Raw genomic sequence first — 16,989 nt, 5'->3', positions numbered from 1 at the left:
AATGTCCTGTCTCTGGTTCTTTGCTTTTATTTATAACTCTCTCTCTCTCTCTGTCTCTCTCTGTCTCTCTCTCTCTCTCTCTCCTCTCTCTCGCTCTCTCTATCTCTCTCTCTCCCCGCCTCCAGGCCTCCTCCTTGTCCATCTGCCACTACATTCTTCTGTTTGCCTGCTTTCTTTTTGCTTCACAGTATAACAGTATCTCTCTCTCTCTCTCTCTCTCTCTCTCTCTCTCTCTCTCTCTCTCTCTCTCTCTCTCATTATCGTCTGTCTTATATTGCCTGCTTTCTGAACGCTGCTCCACACTGTGCTCTGCTGTGTGGATGGAACCACCTTCGCAGTAATGCTCAATAGGTGATACAAAATAATGGATGTGCCACAAAAACACATACACAAAAGCATATTTTCATATGAGTCATTTCAGTATTGCCATCAATGTGACATTGTACTGATTATAACAGTATAGTTGCTATCTTTGTAGCAGCCAGGTGATTATTTCGACGTCATGATAATAGCATGGCCTGGAGCCGGAAAAGTTCACAAACAATGACTTTAGATCGTTCGTTCTCCACCGTTTTCCGAGCACAGATATTTACGCCATCTGAACCCCTGATTGCAGGGCATCGTGGGTAATGATAACTTCACCTATAGGCGAGACGCAGAAAGTCACACCGTTAGAGCAACGATGTAGGTAAATACCGTATAAAGTACATGATAGTCTCGGCTGAAGAACACTTTAGAAACCCTGAAGTGTTTTAAGCCCTGTGGACGGTTAAGATGCAGAATCTTAACCGTTCCGTCTCCCCTCCCTATTTCCCTCGCTGTGCCCTGAGTATCAGTTTAGATAGAGCAGCTCAGCAGAGTGGGCAAAGGGTTGGGGTTGTCAAGCCTCTAAAACAGGGAACCTCGTCGCCTTTACAACAGGCTTAGGAGGGAATGTGGACGTCGTATTAACCAAGAGTCCGATTCAGCCAAACAGCAGGTGGAGACTGAGGGAAACGCTGACGACGGAGAGTACCAAAAGCGAGAGGAAAGAGTGCGAACGAGGACTAGAGGCGTTGGGAGTGAGGTCGAAGTCGGGCGGGCACTCGAGCTCAAAGCAGGTCACGGAGATACCTGAGTCTTCGTTGCCGTAGTTGGCCCAGTACTCTTCGGCGTCGAGCTTGGGCAGTGCCAGCTCCTCCTCGCCCAGCTCGTACTTGACCATGGACGTGGAGGTGGACGGGCCCTTGCCGTGCACGCCGGCCTTCACCGTCTCGTGGGACTTCTCCAGCAGGCCCTTGGTGGACGACTGGGGCTTGTTCTTGGAGAACCACCAGCGGGTCTTGGTGCTGAAGGTGGTGGTGGTGGAGCCGGCGATGGAGGCGGGGTCGGGCAGCGGGCACGGCGCGAAGTCCATCTCGCGGAGGAAGCGCATGTCCTGGCCGCGGCGGGGAGAGGGTGAGGCGCACAGCACCTCGGAGGAGGAGACGGAGCCGCTGGCCTCGCGGAACCACTCCCACATGGCGCGGGACTCGCATCCGCAGGCCCAGGGGTTGGCGTTGAGGCGCAGGAACTGGACGCCCTGTGCGTCCCTCAGGGCCTGGGCGGGAAGCTCCGCCAGGGAGTTGTTGAACAGGAAGAGCATGGTGAGGCGGCCCAGGTCGCGGAACGCCCGTCGGTTCACCTGCCGGGCGGGGAGGATCAAAGAAAGATGGATAAGCAATGAGACTTTGTAAAAACTGTTGTGTTTATGCTATAGTTGTTTTCCTTCTGGTCCCAGTCAGAGATCATCAAACAAAGACTAGTACTCTCTCTGAATGAGAGATACTCTTTTAACTTGACTTCTTTATAAGCTGTAGAACTGTATTCACTCTAATTAACCAATACATCATTATTTTGGGGGAGGGATTGGGTTTGGAGCTCCAGCCCTACCTGGCGAACGCGGTTGTCGTGCACCAGCAGGCGGTCCAGGTTGACCAGGCCGCGGAACACGTTCTCGGACAGCGTGCGGATGCGGTTGCCGTGCAGGAAGAGCTGCGACAGGTTGATGAGGTCCGAGAAGATGTCGTCCTGCAGGAAGTGGAGGTGGTTCTCCTGGAAGGAAGAGGGAAAGCAACACGTGATGAAGATGATGTGAGGACTGTGATGAGATAGTGACCTGATGCTAGCTCATGATATGACATCAGATATAGCATGATTGATGACTGTGAAACTGTAAATTGTCCAAGATTTGCTGACTGTCATTTTTTTTCACAGCACCTTGTAAGTATGTGTGTCATTGTATTGTATTGTATTGTATTGTATTGTATTGTATTGTATTGTATTGTATTGTATTGCATTGCATTGCATTGCATTGCATTGCATTGTTACTTATACTTTACCTGTTAAGCAGAAGGGCATCCTGTTGTATGTCAAGCTCAAAATATGGTGAACTAAACATGTACTATTTATGGTCCCATTAAATGGAACAGCTGGCCTGTCGTTTTAAGAAATGCCCCCAGACATTACGCCAAAATGTCTCTTTCAACAGTTTGTCTGCTACCAGTTCCACACCAACTTTTAGAGTTCTGAACCAATTAAAGATTCTGTGAAAGCACTCAGAACTTAGCCTGGTCAGCATTCCTTTTGGGGTTTATGATCAGGTCGGGAGCGGATGATATCGTTGTTTACGTCATGTTGTAGTCATTGTTTTGTAGTCATCAGGCCGGAACGCTCAACGATCTACAAGCTCACAATGTGTCGCGATGTGACGCATTGTGAGCTTGTAGATCTGCTATTTTTAGACTTCTCAAACTTGTGAAATGGGACATTCTGCACAATGAGCACTTTTACTCTTGATACTTTACGTATATTTTGATGCAGATACTTTTATACTTTTACTCGAGTACATTTTGAATTCGCTTCCAGACTTGTAACAAAGTAGTTCTACATTGCACTATTGATACTTAGTACTTAATTTAAACAATCGAGTACTTTTTCCACCACTGGGCCCCGACGCCGGTGATGCTGTATATGTAGCCTGGAATCCAGACAAATCTGCCACAGGAAAAAGAATCCTGGGGAGATTGGTCTGGCACTCCTTAATTTGAAATACATTTCCGCTCACCCCAATCTTGTGGGTGACCAATCAGGGGCCACTATTCACAGTAACACTTTTTTTTGCTGTGATGTTGGAATCTGTTTGGAAATAAATCTGGCCATGCCAGGCTATTATATAGCACCAATTTTGGTGCTATATATCGTTAGCACCACCTACCTGCAGGTAGAGGAACTGCAGGCTGTAGAGCTTGTGGAAGATGTCGTGGGGCATCGCAGTGAGGCGGCAGCGGTGCATGTGGAGGCTCTGGAGCTTCTCCAGGCCGCGGAACGCTCCGCCCTCCAGACGCCGCAGGTGGGGGTTGTCCCCGAGGTCCAGCTCCTCCAGGTCCCTCAGCTCGCTGAAGGCACCCGCCTCGATCCACGAGATGTTGTTGGAGAACAGCCAGAGAACCTGGTGGTATAGCGACATGGGGAGGGTTAATGTTGTTGGAGAACAGCCAGATAACCTGGTGGTATAGCGACATGGGGAGGGTTAATGTTGTTGGAGAACAGCCAGAGAACCTGGTGGTATAGCGACATGGGGAGGGTTAATGTTGTTGGAGAACAGCCAGAGAACCTGGTGGTATAGCGACATGGGGAGGGTTAATGTTGTTGGAGAACAGCCAGAGAACCTGGTGGTATAGCGACATGGGGAGGGTTAATGTTGTTGGAGAACAGCCAGAGAACCTGGTGGTATAGCGACATGGGGAGGGTTAATGTTGTTGGAGAACAGCCAGAGAACCTGGTGGTATAGCGACATGGGGAGGGTTAATGTTGTTGGAGAACAGCCAGAGAACCTGGTGGTATAGCGACATGGGGAGGGTTAATGTTGGGATCACTGTTGATTTCGTCGACTAATGCTATGCGAAAAAAACCTTCGCATCTAGCATACAACATTGATGCATGCTAGCCTAGATGTATGAGACTTGTTTACTGCAAGCTCGCAATTAATTTCCAATGGGAGTCACATTTGTGTTGTATGGCTTTCGGCTGTGTTTCGACTGCGCCCCTCCCCCTCATACAACAAAAATGTTGTGTCAAACCATGTGACTACCATTGGAAATTAATTGAGAGCTTGCATCAGTAAACAAGTCTCATACAACAAGCATACATCAATCTGTTGTGCACGTGTGAGTCAGGCCCTAGATGAGGATGATGATGATAGAAATGTTCAGTGGTCGAAAAAAGTAAAAAGTACTCCAACGCTTTACTTCAGTATAAAGTATACATTCAGTATAAAGTATACATTCTGCAATAGAAAGTAAAAGATGTACAAGCTCACTTTGTGTCACATTGTGAGGTGAGCTTGTAGGGCAGCTATTTTCAAATTGCCAAAATGTACGCTGATAAGTTGTTAATGCATGTTTTGTAATAATATTCAAAATCTACCATGTAACTAGTAACTAAAGTTGGAGTAAAAGTACAATATTAGTCTCTGAGATGTAGTGGAATAGAAGTAAAAGTATTGGAAATTGGAATTATTTAAGTAAAGTGCAAATACCCCAAAATTGTACTTAAGTACAGTATAAGTAACTATTTAAATGTACTTTCCACCACTGGAAATGTTGCACAGTCAAAATGGGGGGAAATAGATTCTTATATCGATATCATTTGTGCTCAGCAAATCAGAAAAAATCAAAACGCCATCTCCCCTTTACATTACTAACTTTTTTTTACTAATTTGAAAAACATTCAACATTGTGAGCTTGTAGATTGGCTATTTTAACTATTCAAAAATGTTTTTCAAATTAGTAAAAAAAAAAAAAAAAAAAAGGCAAAGAAGTTTAGGGATAAGGGGTTTAGCATGGACAAGAATAGAGCCCGAAGTCTATTGTCTTCCTTGTCCAGCCTTGTTGTGCTTTAGTGCTCACCTGAGTTCCAAAGCCAAAAGAACCAACTCTGAGCTCCGTTATCCTGTTGTTCTGCAGGAACACGCGCTGCGAATCGTAGGGCACTCCCGCCGGCACTATGGTGAAGTTCTGCGCCTGGCAGCTCACGGTCATGGGCGTCGGGTAGCACACGCACTCCTGCGGGCACGCCGCAGACGGACCGGGCTTACCCAGGACCAGCCACACCACTAGCCATAGGGAGAGACCACCTGGAAGACAACAGGGAGGGAGAGAAGTGGATGTAGGTTAATAATAATGCTTCCACTTGCCCAGGCATTAGACTAGTGGGGCGGCGGTGGCTCAGGGGTAGAGTGGCTGGATGGTAACCGCAAGGTTGCCAGTTCGAACCCTGTGGGCTCCCCCAGAGTTAGTGTCGAAGTGTCCTTGAGCAAGACACTGAACCCCTAATTGCTCCTGATGTGCAGGTTGGTGCCTTGCATGGTTTCTGCCACCATCGGTGTGTGAATGTGTGTATGAATGGGTGTGTGAATCTCTGTAAAGCGCCTTGGATAAAGGCGCTATATAAATGCACCATTTACTTCTTTAAAGATGGAGTGCCATGATTTGTTTTTCTTCAGTTTGTCATGTGTTTATGAGGTGACAGTACTTCATTAGAAGACCCCTTGGTGTGGTTATGTGCAATGATGTCTTCCCTTTCTATTTAGGGTTTCTTTCTGGAGGGTGAAACCTTGACAGTCATAACCCCTCCCCCTTTATCATACAACAACAGCTGTGGGTGTGGCTTCAGTTCAGGTGGATCACCACCCATCACCACCTACCAGGCAAACCAGGCATACTTAATGAACTGGTGGGCGTGCCCACATTTTAACAAATACTGTACACTTTTTTGAAAAAATCTTCCTCCTTATATAATAATAATACCTGATGATCATATTTTAGGGTGGACAAAAATCACGGCATTCCATCTTTAAGAGTTCTGGCGGTTGTCTTTAAGGGAATGACACTATATATATCCCATTATAATACATGTATATTTACTTTACTATCAATGTTGAAGATTGGATTGTACTGTGGAGCTAGCTATTAAATGTGGTAGACGGATCACGAGTTGTTTTGTGTTGTATTGTTGTGTTATGTTGGATGTGTAATAATATGGAAGAAATGTTTTAATGATGCATGTTTAAGACCCCAGGAAGAGTAGCTGCTGTGACTCACAGTAAGCTAATGGGGATCTAATAAATAAATCAAATCATTATCAAATTCTTATTTGATTATTTCATTTACAATTATTGTGCATTATATTATTATAGGTATTATGTTTGTACCCAGAGTTGTTAAGACACAGACTGTGTTTTCATTGTGCTGCATCTGTTCTATATTTCCAGCCAAATGTTCATGTTCCGAGAGCAGTGATTGCCTCGTTGTCTGTTTTGTCAGAATAAATCAACTCGCTGAGAATCCTGGTCTGTGTCTGTGGTACTTATTTCACACAACGTAAGATCACGTCTGTTACACAAACAGCCAGTAAACCACTGGTTCTCAAACTCTTTTCTTCATCATCATCATATAAGCTTAAACCTTTATGTCAACTCGTAGTACAGCAAGCCCTCATTTTCAATGTAGCCGAGATACAATACACTACAGGCAACAGAAATTACATTCACATCACATGCACCAACATCAAAATGAGATGATAACATGAATCAGGTCATGTCAATGACCACCAAACTAATTTGTATTTTTGCAGCAGACCCTCATTTGACGAACTATTGTACCAGGGACCCCCCCCATACAGGATTTGTGTTTTTTTAAACAGCTGATTTACAAGCTTACAACAGGGGTGCATTCTGAGTTTATAGATCCTATAGGTTTAAAGTCAAAGACTGATATAGGAGCTAAATTCATTTATCTCGCTGTTGCAGTGTTGATTTCGTCGACTAAAACTAAGACGAAAAATGTTCGTCGACTACCTTTTTCCACTGACTAAAACTAAAAGGAGACTAAATTAAAACTATAATTAAGACTAAATATACTGACAATTTTGTCAAATAAAAACTAGACTAAAATGTTAGGAAGGGACTAGTGGACAAGAGATCCAGTATAAGTCATTTTACACTTGGTTTGAGAATGCTGAAAATAGCAGATCTACAAGCCGTTGTGAGCTGCTATTTTCTGGCTAGTGTAAATTCAGTCATTACGACGGCATCAAGGCCTGCCAAAACACATTTTAGTCGACTAAATCAACTGTAGATTTAGTCGACTAAAATCTTATGATATTTAGTCGACTAAAACTAGACACTAAAACAATCCAGGTGACTAAAATGTGACTAAAACTAAACGTAGTTTCCTTCCAAAGTCTATGACTATAAAACTAAAATAGAATTTTGCTTCCAAAAACAACACTGTGCTGCTGGCCCCCTGGAACCCTTTCAACGACCCCTGCATGGTCCCCGGACCCCACTTTAAGAACCACCGCAGTAAACGACCAATGGGTGCTGTCCTTGGTGCTGAAATGGCTGTTATAAAGTATTATTCCGTTTGTCACTCCCAAAGTAAACGCCTTCAAACATCATCGCCTTGTTTGGTAGTTCCGGATTTGTGCATGTAGCTTTACTCACGTTAACAAGTGCTTTGTGATAATAAGCCTAATGGGTTCATGTCTACAGAATAAGCTTATTGAGAACATTGTGTGTAAAGTCCACCCTCAGTCTGCGCTATAAGCGTTACGCATGATGGCATTATCTCTCTTTATTGTTGAACTGTTCTTAAACAATGACGTATTCCGTATTTTTACAGTTGCAGTTAATGAAGGTCCATGTTATCTTATATATTTGTTTAACATTACAACAAGTGATAGACTTGTGGCGTGGATCAATAAATATAGCCTAAATTGTCAAATATAATTCCTCAGCTATATATCCATACAAATGTCCAGCTCCAGAAGCCATTCAATTCATCCAGAAAGATCATTTCTAAAAGATGCAATAACTTCAAGTTGCTTTAAAACATTTTCTTGTTTTTAACATTACTAAGTGATAGACATGGGTGGATCAATAAATAATAGCCTATATTGTCAAATATCATTCCTCAGCTATATCCCCATACAAATGTCCAGCTCCATGAAGCCATTCAATTCATCTAGAAAGATCACAAGTTTCTATTCAATAACTTCAAGTTGGCTTTAAAACATTTACAAAACAAACGAGCGACTCATCCGAGGATGAGAAGATGAGAATAAAACTTACTTTTGCAGCTGCGTATGACGGCGCTGCATCTTCGGCTCCGAGCTGTAGTCGAGGGATCCATGTTCAAAAACCAAAGTCCAAAGCGAGTTAGTTAATAGCCTAGAATGGGCCGTTATAATATAAAGTTAATAACAATGCCCTGGCTCTGCTATATCCTATCTGCGCTGGTTATTGTGCTCTGCTGGTCCCCGTAGGTAGTAGCCTATAGTCGGAGCGACTGGAGTCGAGTCGAGTTGATCGAGTGCCGTTTGAAGGCACCCGGTCTCGTATTTATACCGGAGAAAGCCGTTACACTACGGCGCCCACGCGGGCATGATGTGGGCACCGTGGAATCTCCTACGTCACACCGACCCGGTGGGGTGGGTCAAGATTGAGGGAGGGAGGCGAGGAGCGGAAAGAGGCGGGGCCATGCCCATGGGGACACGCCGGGGAGGGGAGGGAGTTGGAGGAGAGCGCGTAAAGACGCATCACCCGAGTCATTCATCAGCATGCACATGGACCACTGAGCGAGAGGAGGTCCTTTCCACGTCGATACACAGCAGTGGTGGGAAAAGTAACTAAGTAGTAGAATACATTTACTTATATGCTTAAGGACAATGTTGAGGTATTTGTATACTTTACTTGAGTGTTTCCAATTCCCAATTACTTCTACTCCACTACATCTCAGAGGCAGATGTTCTACTTGTATTCCACTATACGTGTATTTGAAAACGTTTAGTTACTATGGTTACTTTGATTATTATTACAAAATACATTAACCACTTCAGCCCTATATATACATTTCGGCCATTTGAAAATAGCCGATCTACAAGCTCACAATGCGTCGTGATGTGATTGTAGATTTTCAAATACATTTTTGTATACATTTGAAAACTTGAAATGAGACATTCTGCATGGTGAGTATACTTTCTACTCTTGGTAATTGTATAGGTACATTTTGATACCAATACTTACGTTTTATACCCTACTTTCACTCAAGTACATTTTGAAGTGAAAGTAGGGAGGTGGGGTCTCTTCGACGTATAGATAGATATCAAAGGGGTAGAGGGATGTATATGTATGGATGTGTGAGAGGTGGGGTCCCTTCGATGTAGATATCAAAGGGGTAGAGTGATGTATGGATGGTGTGTATAGGCTATAGATGACGTGTGGCAGTGATCTTCAAAAGGACCATTGATATGCAGATTAGGGCCACGTGGACCCCCTCTGCAGGGACCCCTGAGGACGATTCTACAAATGCCTTCTAAGTTCTGACAGTTTTCTGAAAAACCTGTTTCTATGTCAGTGGTTCTCCAACATTTTCATGTCAAGAAATGTATGTATTTGGCCGCCGACCCCCATCTGAAAAAACGTTCCAGGGACCCCCCCATACAGAAGCAAAGATTAAATAGTAATGCTTGATGCTCCTGCCCAGAATGGGTTAACAATGAAAGACCCCTGTGCTTATCGAACTGAGAGTGTGTACGGTACGAATGGTACTGTATACCAAATGGACCCGGGCCGTAATTCCATTATACTGTATGTACACTCTCAGCGTTACACAGGGCCACGATGAGGTCCATGTTGGACCCCTGGTGGTCCCCAGGCCTGACGTTGAGAGACAGTGATGTAGAGATGAAAGGCAGCTATAGGGGCGGTGGTGATGACTGAGCCTTGTTAGGAGGAGCGGATGCTGCTGCGCTTTGACAGGCAACTATGGTCTGTTTCCGGACACACCACGCATGTACACACACACACACACACAGTCGCGCACACACACACGCACAGTCGCGCACACTCACAGACTCGCAGAGGGAAGGTGCACGTGGGATGCCATGATTGGCTGAATTTCTTCTTTTTTTTTAATTTCTTTTACATTTTCTCTTTTTTCTTGTGTTGTTTGGTGGGAAAGCCCTATCTATGATTCAGACGTTGCACACAAGGTGAGATTGTATTGCCAAAAGATTAAGTCACTAAATGAAATCATCAGAAAATCCTACTCACTTTAGCTGAATGAATTATACATGAACAAACATGGGATAATATAATAACCCTATACAGTATAACAGTAACCATATGGGGTTCATTATGGGGTTCATTATGGCAGGGGTTCTCAACGTTTTTGGCCGGGGACCCCCGGAAATGCTTTGGCAACGTCTCGGGACCCCCGCCCCGCCCCCTCCCGACCCCCAATATAAATTGACTGCTACAATAACCTTAAACCATTTTGGGCGGGAACCCCTTTTGGTGTTTTAAGCATTGTTATAATTTAGCTATTGAAAAATAGCAGATCTACAAGCTCATAGCGCGCCACCGAGTGGCGCGCTACGAGCTTGTTTTTTTTGAAAATAATTTGGGGACCCCCTAAAATAATTTGGCGACCCCCCGAGGGGTCGCGACCCACGGGTTGAGAACCCCTGCATTATGGGGTTCATTATGGGGTTCATTATGGGGTTCATTATGGGGTTCATTACTGGAACGACTGGGCTTTGAACAAACATGTGGATAACTTGAAAGAGCTCGGGAACTTATTTAACCCATTTAGAAATCCTAAATCCTGACAGTTTTCTGAAAAGAAAACATGTTTTTATGTGCTCAAACATTTTCATGTCAAGGACCCCCAAATATAATATAATTGGCTGCCGACCCCCATCTGAAAATATGTTGTTCCAGGGACCCCCCCCCCCCCCCCCCCCGGAAGCAAAGATTTGAGTTAAAAATGCTCGTTCTGAAAGTATATATATTCAAAGATTTGCAACACATTTTCACGATTTTTCAAAAAACTGCAGATCTACAAGCTCGTTGCTCAAATACGTTTAGGAATAAGGGGTAATGGGTAAGATATAGCCTACTGTACACCAAGTGGTTCCCAAACCTGTTAGCTCGAGACGGAATTTGATGTCTCCCTGGGAGACAAACTATAGTGAAAATAACTGATGTACAAGCCCTAATCAAAAAGAAATTGAAGGAAATTAAGCCATTTATGACGGGAACCCCTTTTGGTTGTTTTAAGCATTGTTATACATTACCTGTTGAAAAATAGCAGATCTACAAGCTCGTAGCGCGGCACCGAGTGCCGCGCTATGAGCTTGTAGATCTGCTATTTTTGAAATATAGTGAAAAAAATGTGCAAATCTTTGAATATATATTCTTTCAGAGTGAACGTTTTTAACTCAAATCTTTGCTTCTGGGGGGGGGGGGGGGTGGGGGGGGTCCCTGGAACAACATACTTTTCAGATGGGGGTCGGCGGCCAATTACATATAATGTCTGGGGGGTCCTTGACATGAAATAGTTTGAGAACCACTGATATTGAAATATAGGATTTTCAGTAAACTTGTCAGGATTTTCAGAATCGTCCTCAGGTCTAAATGGGTTAACCCATTCAGGCCTGACGTCGAAATTTAAAAAAAAAAAGTTTTCTAAATCATGACAATTTTCGGAAAGATTTGAGGCACATTTTAACGATTTTTCAAAAATAGCAGACCTACAAGTTCATAGCGCGCCGCTCGGTGGCGCGCTATGAGCTTGTAGATCTGCTATTTTTCAATAGCTAAATTATAACATAATGTTTAAAACACCAAAAGGGGTTCCCGCCCAAAATGGGTTAATGGTTAATGTGGTTAAACGCTAACGTGACATGGATGTGTTCCAGGTCTCAATGGGTTAAGAAAGGTGAAAAAAAGACTGGATAATCTGACCCATCAAAATGTGTCCACGACCCACAAATGGGTCCCGGGCCAGAGTTTGGGAACCACTGGTCTACACACACAGACACACACACAGGACAATGAACACGTGAGTCAGTCAGGAGGAGATCTGTCTCTGTTGTCACTCCTCCTCCAGGCTCCGCCGCTCCAGAGCATCCTTATGGCCACATAAGGATGCTCAGCAGCCTCAGCACCGGCCATTAGCCAGCAGGGACACTAGTCACGCCGCGCAAACTGTGTGTGTGTGTGTGTGTGTGTGTGTGTGTGTGTGTGTGTGTGTGTGCGTGTGCGTGTGCGTGTGCGCGAGTGCGTGTGCGCGCGTGCGTGCGTGCGTGCGTGCGTGCGTGCGTGCGTGCGTGCGTGCGTGCGTGCGTGCGTGCGTGCGCGAGGGGGGCGGGGGGGGGGATATAGGTTGTGGTATGATTTAATCATGAATGAATGGAATTATTGATGCATCATGTGACACCAGTGTCTATACTTAGACGCAGCTGAGGCTTTCCCAGCCTGCAATCCACTCCCATCTGGGTGCATACGTGCACGTGCACATGCACGTGTGTGTGTGTGTGTGGTTGTCTGTTTCAGCCATCTATCAATGTTGTGTAGTTATCTCGTCACCATAAGTATGTGCATGCATAAAGTGAGTGGCAAATCGAAGTGGCAAAGTGAGTTTAACGTTGTTTAACGTTGTTTAATGCAATCAGACAGAAAGTACTTTTTTGCCACTCAGTAATAGCGTTCCCGCATAACTTCCTGGGTGTGATGATGATGTCATGCGCATATATTATATACCCTCTATTGGACTGAAACCTTTATCAGTGAATCCCATGCAGTTAAACTCACAGATTATTAAGCTGCTGTGGATACATTAATTAAGGTGTGACTGTATGTCTGAGTTGTATATTTATGCATTTACTTCACAAGTCTGTGACGACGACATTGTTGGTGTCCAGGAGGGTGAGGGGAGGGTGCTTCTAATGGGGGGGGGATGTCCGCACACTGTTTCTCTGCTCCCAGGAAAATGCTTTATTGAACAACGTTTGGACCCTTGTGGGTCTTCGTCGAGGCAGGTGCACATGTGTCTGTTCTGTTACTTGTTACCATGGCGACACACATTAGTCCATTTGTTGCAGAAGTGCAGCTTGATGTCCGAGGGTTAGTTTATAGTGCCGTTAGGTCTGCTCCCTCCGTTGAGTCTTTTAAACCACAACTTAAAACATTTAGGCCTGGCCTGGGCCATGGCTCAGTGGTCCAGGCACCTTGGCTGGTAATCCAGTCTGGCAGGGTGCCGCAGGTTCGACTCCCGATCCCGATGACCTTCACTGCATGTCTTCCCCCCCATCTCTCTCCCCATCTCCTGTCAGCCTACTGTCTGTCCCTCCATACAAATAAAAAATAAAAGTAAAGGTAAAAGCCAAAAGAAAAAAAAAAAAAACATTTAGGCCTGACGTCGAAATAAATAAAAAGTCCTCTGAAAGAATATATATATTCAAAGATTTGTGCCACATTTCAAAAATAGCAGACCTACGAGCTTGTAGCGCACCACTCGGTGGCGCGCTATGAGCTTGTAGATCTGCTATTTTTCAATAGCTAATTAAAGTATAACATAATGATTAATTAAAACACCAAAACGGGTTCCCGTCCAGAATGGGTTAAAACATTTTCATATTCACAAGCCTTTGAATCCCCCACATCATCCTGAACCTCTCTATTTTAGATTGTTTTGTCTTAATTGCCTGTGGTTTTATATTGACTGTCTTCTGCACTGTATTGTATTGTATTGTATTGTATTGTATTGTATTGTATTGTATTGTATTGTATTGTATTGTATTGTATTGTGAAGCACTTTGGTACAATGAGAGCTGTTTTTAAATAAAATAAAATATAAAAATAGATTTGATTTGATTTGATTAGTGAGCCGAGAAGGAATAACTCTCACACCCCATGGGGCGATAATGAACCTCTCTCTCTCTCTCTCTCTCTCTCTGTCTCTCTCTCTCTCTCTCTCTCTCTCTCTCTCTCTCTCTCTCTCTCTCTCTCTCTCTCTCTCTCCCTCTCTCTCTCTCTCTCTCTCTGAACAACAAACTGTAAAATCCTTACCGTTAATGTAAGTCAGAGTGTACAACAATTCCATTTGTACATTCCGAGTTATAGGGGGGAAAAAATCACACTTGTGCTGTAAATATTAAAAGTCCATAGACTGGCTGCCAGTGTGCCACATCATGACGTCATGTTTAGTGCTTTAAACAAACATTAAAAGTCCATAGACTGGCTTCCACTCTATATGTTTGTTAAAAGTCCCCTAAAGCAGGGCTTCAACCTGCTGACTTTACAAATGATTTCACGGTCACAGTTAAAAGTCATAATAAAATCAAGACCAGTCGTACGGCTCGCTCCCACATTCAGTCGTTAGTCAACCAATCGTCAGGTAGGCCATGAGGTGTTGTTTGTTCTTTTTTGTGGCTTTCGCCTTTATTTTATATTTTTTTATGAAGGGACAGACAGTAGGCTGACAGGAAATGGGGAGAGAGATGGGGGGAAGATAGACATGCAGTAAAGGCCGTCGGGATCGGGAGTCGAACCCACGGCACACTGCCAGACTGGATTACCAGCCAAGGTGCCTGGACCGCTGAGCCATGGCCCAGGCCGTTTGACCCCATTTTGACCCCGACATGAGACTCACATTCTGTTTCCATCATATGAAACAGGTTGGATATTCTTGCCTGTCGGGGGGCGCGGCTGAATGAGTTACAATGACGTAAACATTGTCAACGTAGACTTAATCAAAATCACACCTGTGTGAAGTGAGGGTCTTATCATCATACAAACGTCGTCATACATCATCATCACATTCCGGCCAATCGCTTTTGACGTCCTCACTTTTCTGTACTCACTTTTGAAGCCCTCAGCCAATGAAATCATCGCTATATGGGGCATACACACACACACACGCACAAGCACACGCACGCGCACGCACGCACACACACACGCGCACGTGCGCACGCACGCACGCACGCACACACACACACACACACACACACACACACACACACACACAGTCACACACACACACACACACAGCTGGGCAGTGGGCACCCCTCGACACTAAAACTAGTGTTGACTAAAATCATTACAAGTGGCTTTTATTTTGAAGAGGAAGAGGAAATCTATTTGGGTTGTAACCAAGCTGCCATGACAGACCCTTTGGAGTGACAAAAGTAAACAAGAACCCACATGGATTTAAACACAAGCTTTTGTTTTAGCCAAAGTTCATATTATCTTAAAGAATGTACACTTTGGAATTATGTTAAACATGGAGCCTCCACGCCACGGCATCAGGTGAGTAGTTCATTTTAACTATATATGTTGAAGTCTTTGAAAAGTATTTTAAAAATCTTTAACAAACATTAAAAGACCATACACTTACTTAGCTGCCATATGACATAATGGCAGATGTTGAAGGGGCTAGCTAGTACGTGATGTACAGATGTTGAAGGGGCTAGTACGTGATGTACAGATGTTGAAGGGGCTAGTTCCGCTAGTACGTGATGTTCAGATGTTGAAGGGGCTAGTACGTGATGTACAGATGTTGAAGGGGCTAGTACGTGATGTACAGATGTTGAAGGGGCTAGTACGTGATGTTCAGATGTTGAAGGGGCTAGTACGTGATGTACAGATGTTGAAGGGGCTAGTACGTGATGTACAGATGTTGAAGGGGCTAGTACGTGATGTACAGATGTTGAAGGGGCTAGTTCCGCTAGTACGTGATGTTCAGATGTTGAAGGGGCTAGTACGTGATGTACAGATGTTGAAGGGGCTAGTACGTGATGTACAGATGTTGAAGGGGCTAGTTCCGCTAGTACGTGATGTTCAGATGTTGAAGGGGCTAGCTAGTACGTGATGTTCAGATGTTGAAGGGGCTAGTACGTGATGTACAGATGTTGAAGGGGCTAGTACGTGATGTACAGATGTTGAAGGGGCTAGTACGTGATGTTCAGATGTTGAAGGGGCTAGTACGTGATGTACAGATGTTGAAGGGCTAGCTAGTACGTGATGTACAGATGTTGAAGGGGCTAGCTAGTACGTGATGTACAGATGTTGAAGGGGCTAGCTAGTACGTGATGTACAGATGTTGAAGGGGCTAGCTAGTACGTGATGTACAGATGTTGAAGGGCTAGCTAGTACTGCCCCTCAAAAAGGGGATCCTGTAGCCCAGTGGTTCCCAAAGTGGGGTCCGGGGACCCCCAGGGGTCCTTGAGGGAGTTCCAGGAGGTCCCCAGCTAAATGATAGTTTGGAACCAAATGGACCCTTATGGGTCTGCAACTCAGAGTTAAATTAACATTGATTTTGCACAATATAAATTGGGGGTCCCAGAGATTAAAAAAAAAAGCCATTAAATGGGGGTCTGTATAGGCCTGGTCTAATGCTTGTCAAACTGGGGGTCCTTGACATGAAAAAATATATAATAATAATAAAAAAAGTTGTATTTGCATTAAAACTTGTTGTTCAAACTCCTAACTCAAGACTGGGGAGGGTTTCTCTGACTTTTATGATCATTACATCCTGATGTGAAAGAAAATATTTCTAAGGTTGTTACTGTATGTGTATCCTATGGACAATCAAAATAATATTTAATTTTGATGTGGTGTCATAATCATATATGACACACTGACTATCACGAAAATGAAAACATGGCACTTCATGTGAAAAAGGTTGCAGACCCCTGCTTTAAGGTATCCTTGACCCCTGCTTTAAGGTATCCTTTAAGGTTGCAGACCCCTGCTTTAAGGTATCCTTGTGCAAAGGGACCTTTTTAACTAACTACACCCTGGTGGGGACTCGGAATACTGTACGCACTTCACTGCAGACAGTTTGAGACGCTGCCAGCATGGAAAACGTTTTCGCAGTCTCAAGCCACTGGAAATAGACTGCAAAAAAAAGCTTATTTCCCCGAACAATCACATGAACGAACCGGGCAAAGGAAAACGCTAGCCCTGCACCTCACCCTCTTATATGCTCAAATTGCACCTTTCTAAACAAGATTTGGTGTAAATATGGAACCATAATAGCCTTGAATTGCACCTTTTATAAACTAAAATGTTGTATATGGAACATAACCTATAGTCCTATACTGTGAAGCTTTTCACAAAAA

The 16,989-nt window shown here is 44.1% G+C and overlaps 1 protein-coding gene across 1 annotated transcript; it reads right to left on the bottom strand.

Moving 5' to 3' along the window:
• Nucleotides 1-964: 964 nt before the first annotated feature.
• On the bottom strand, nucleotides 965-8,237 carry rtn4rl2a (reticulon 4 receptor-like 2 a; the record flags this gene model as incomplete). Its single annotated transcript, XM_079498873.1, has 5 exons — nucleotides 8,153-8,237; nucleotides 4,929-5,155; nucleotides 3,236-3,469; nucleotides 1,912-2,073; nucleotides 965-1,663 (listed from the first exon to the last, which is right to left on the bottom strand). The coding sequence occupies exons 1-5, from the start codon at nucleotides 8,211-8,213 to the stop codon at nucleotides 965-967; spliced, it is 1,383 nt and encodes a 460-aa protein (XP_079354999.1). The 5' UTR covers nucleotides 8,214-8,237.
• Nucleotides 8,238-16,989: the final 8,752 nt, after the last annotated feature.

The sequence above is a fragment of the Electrona antarctica genome (genome assembly GCF_951216825.1).
Source record: "Electrona antarctica genome assembly, chromosome: 4".
NCBI lineage: Eukaryota > Metazoa > Chordata > Actinopteri > Myctophiformes > Myctophidae > Electrona > Electrona antarctica.
This window is presented reverse-complemented; position numbering and strand designations above follow the sequence as displayed.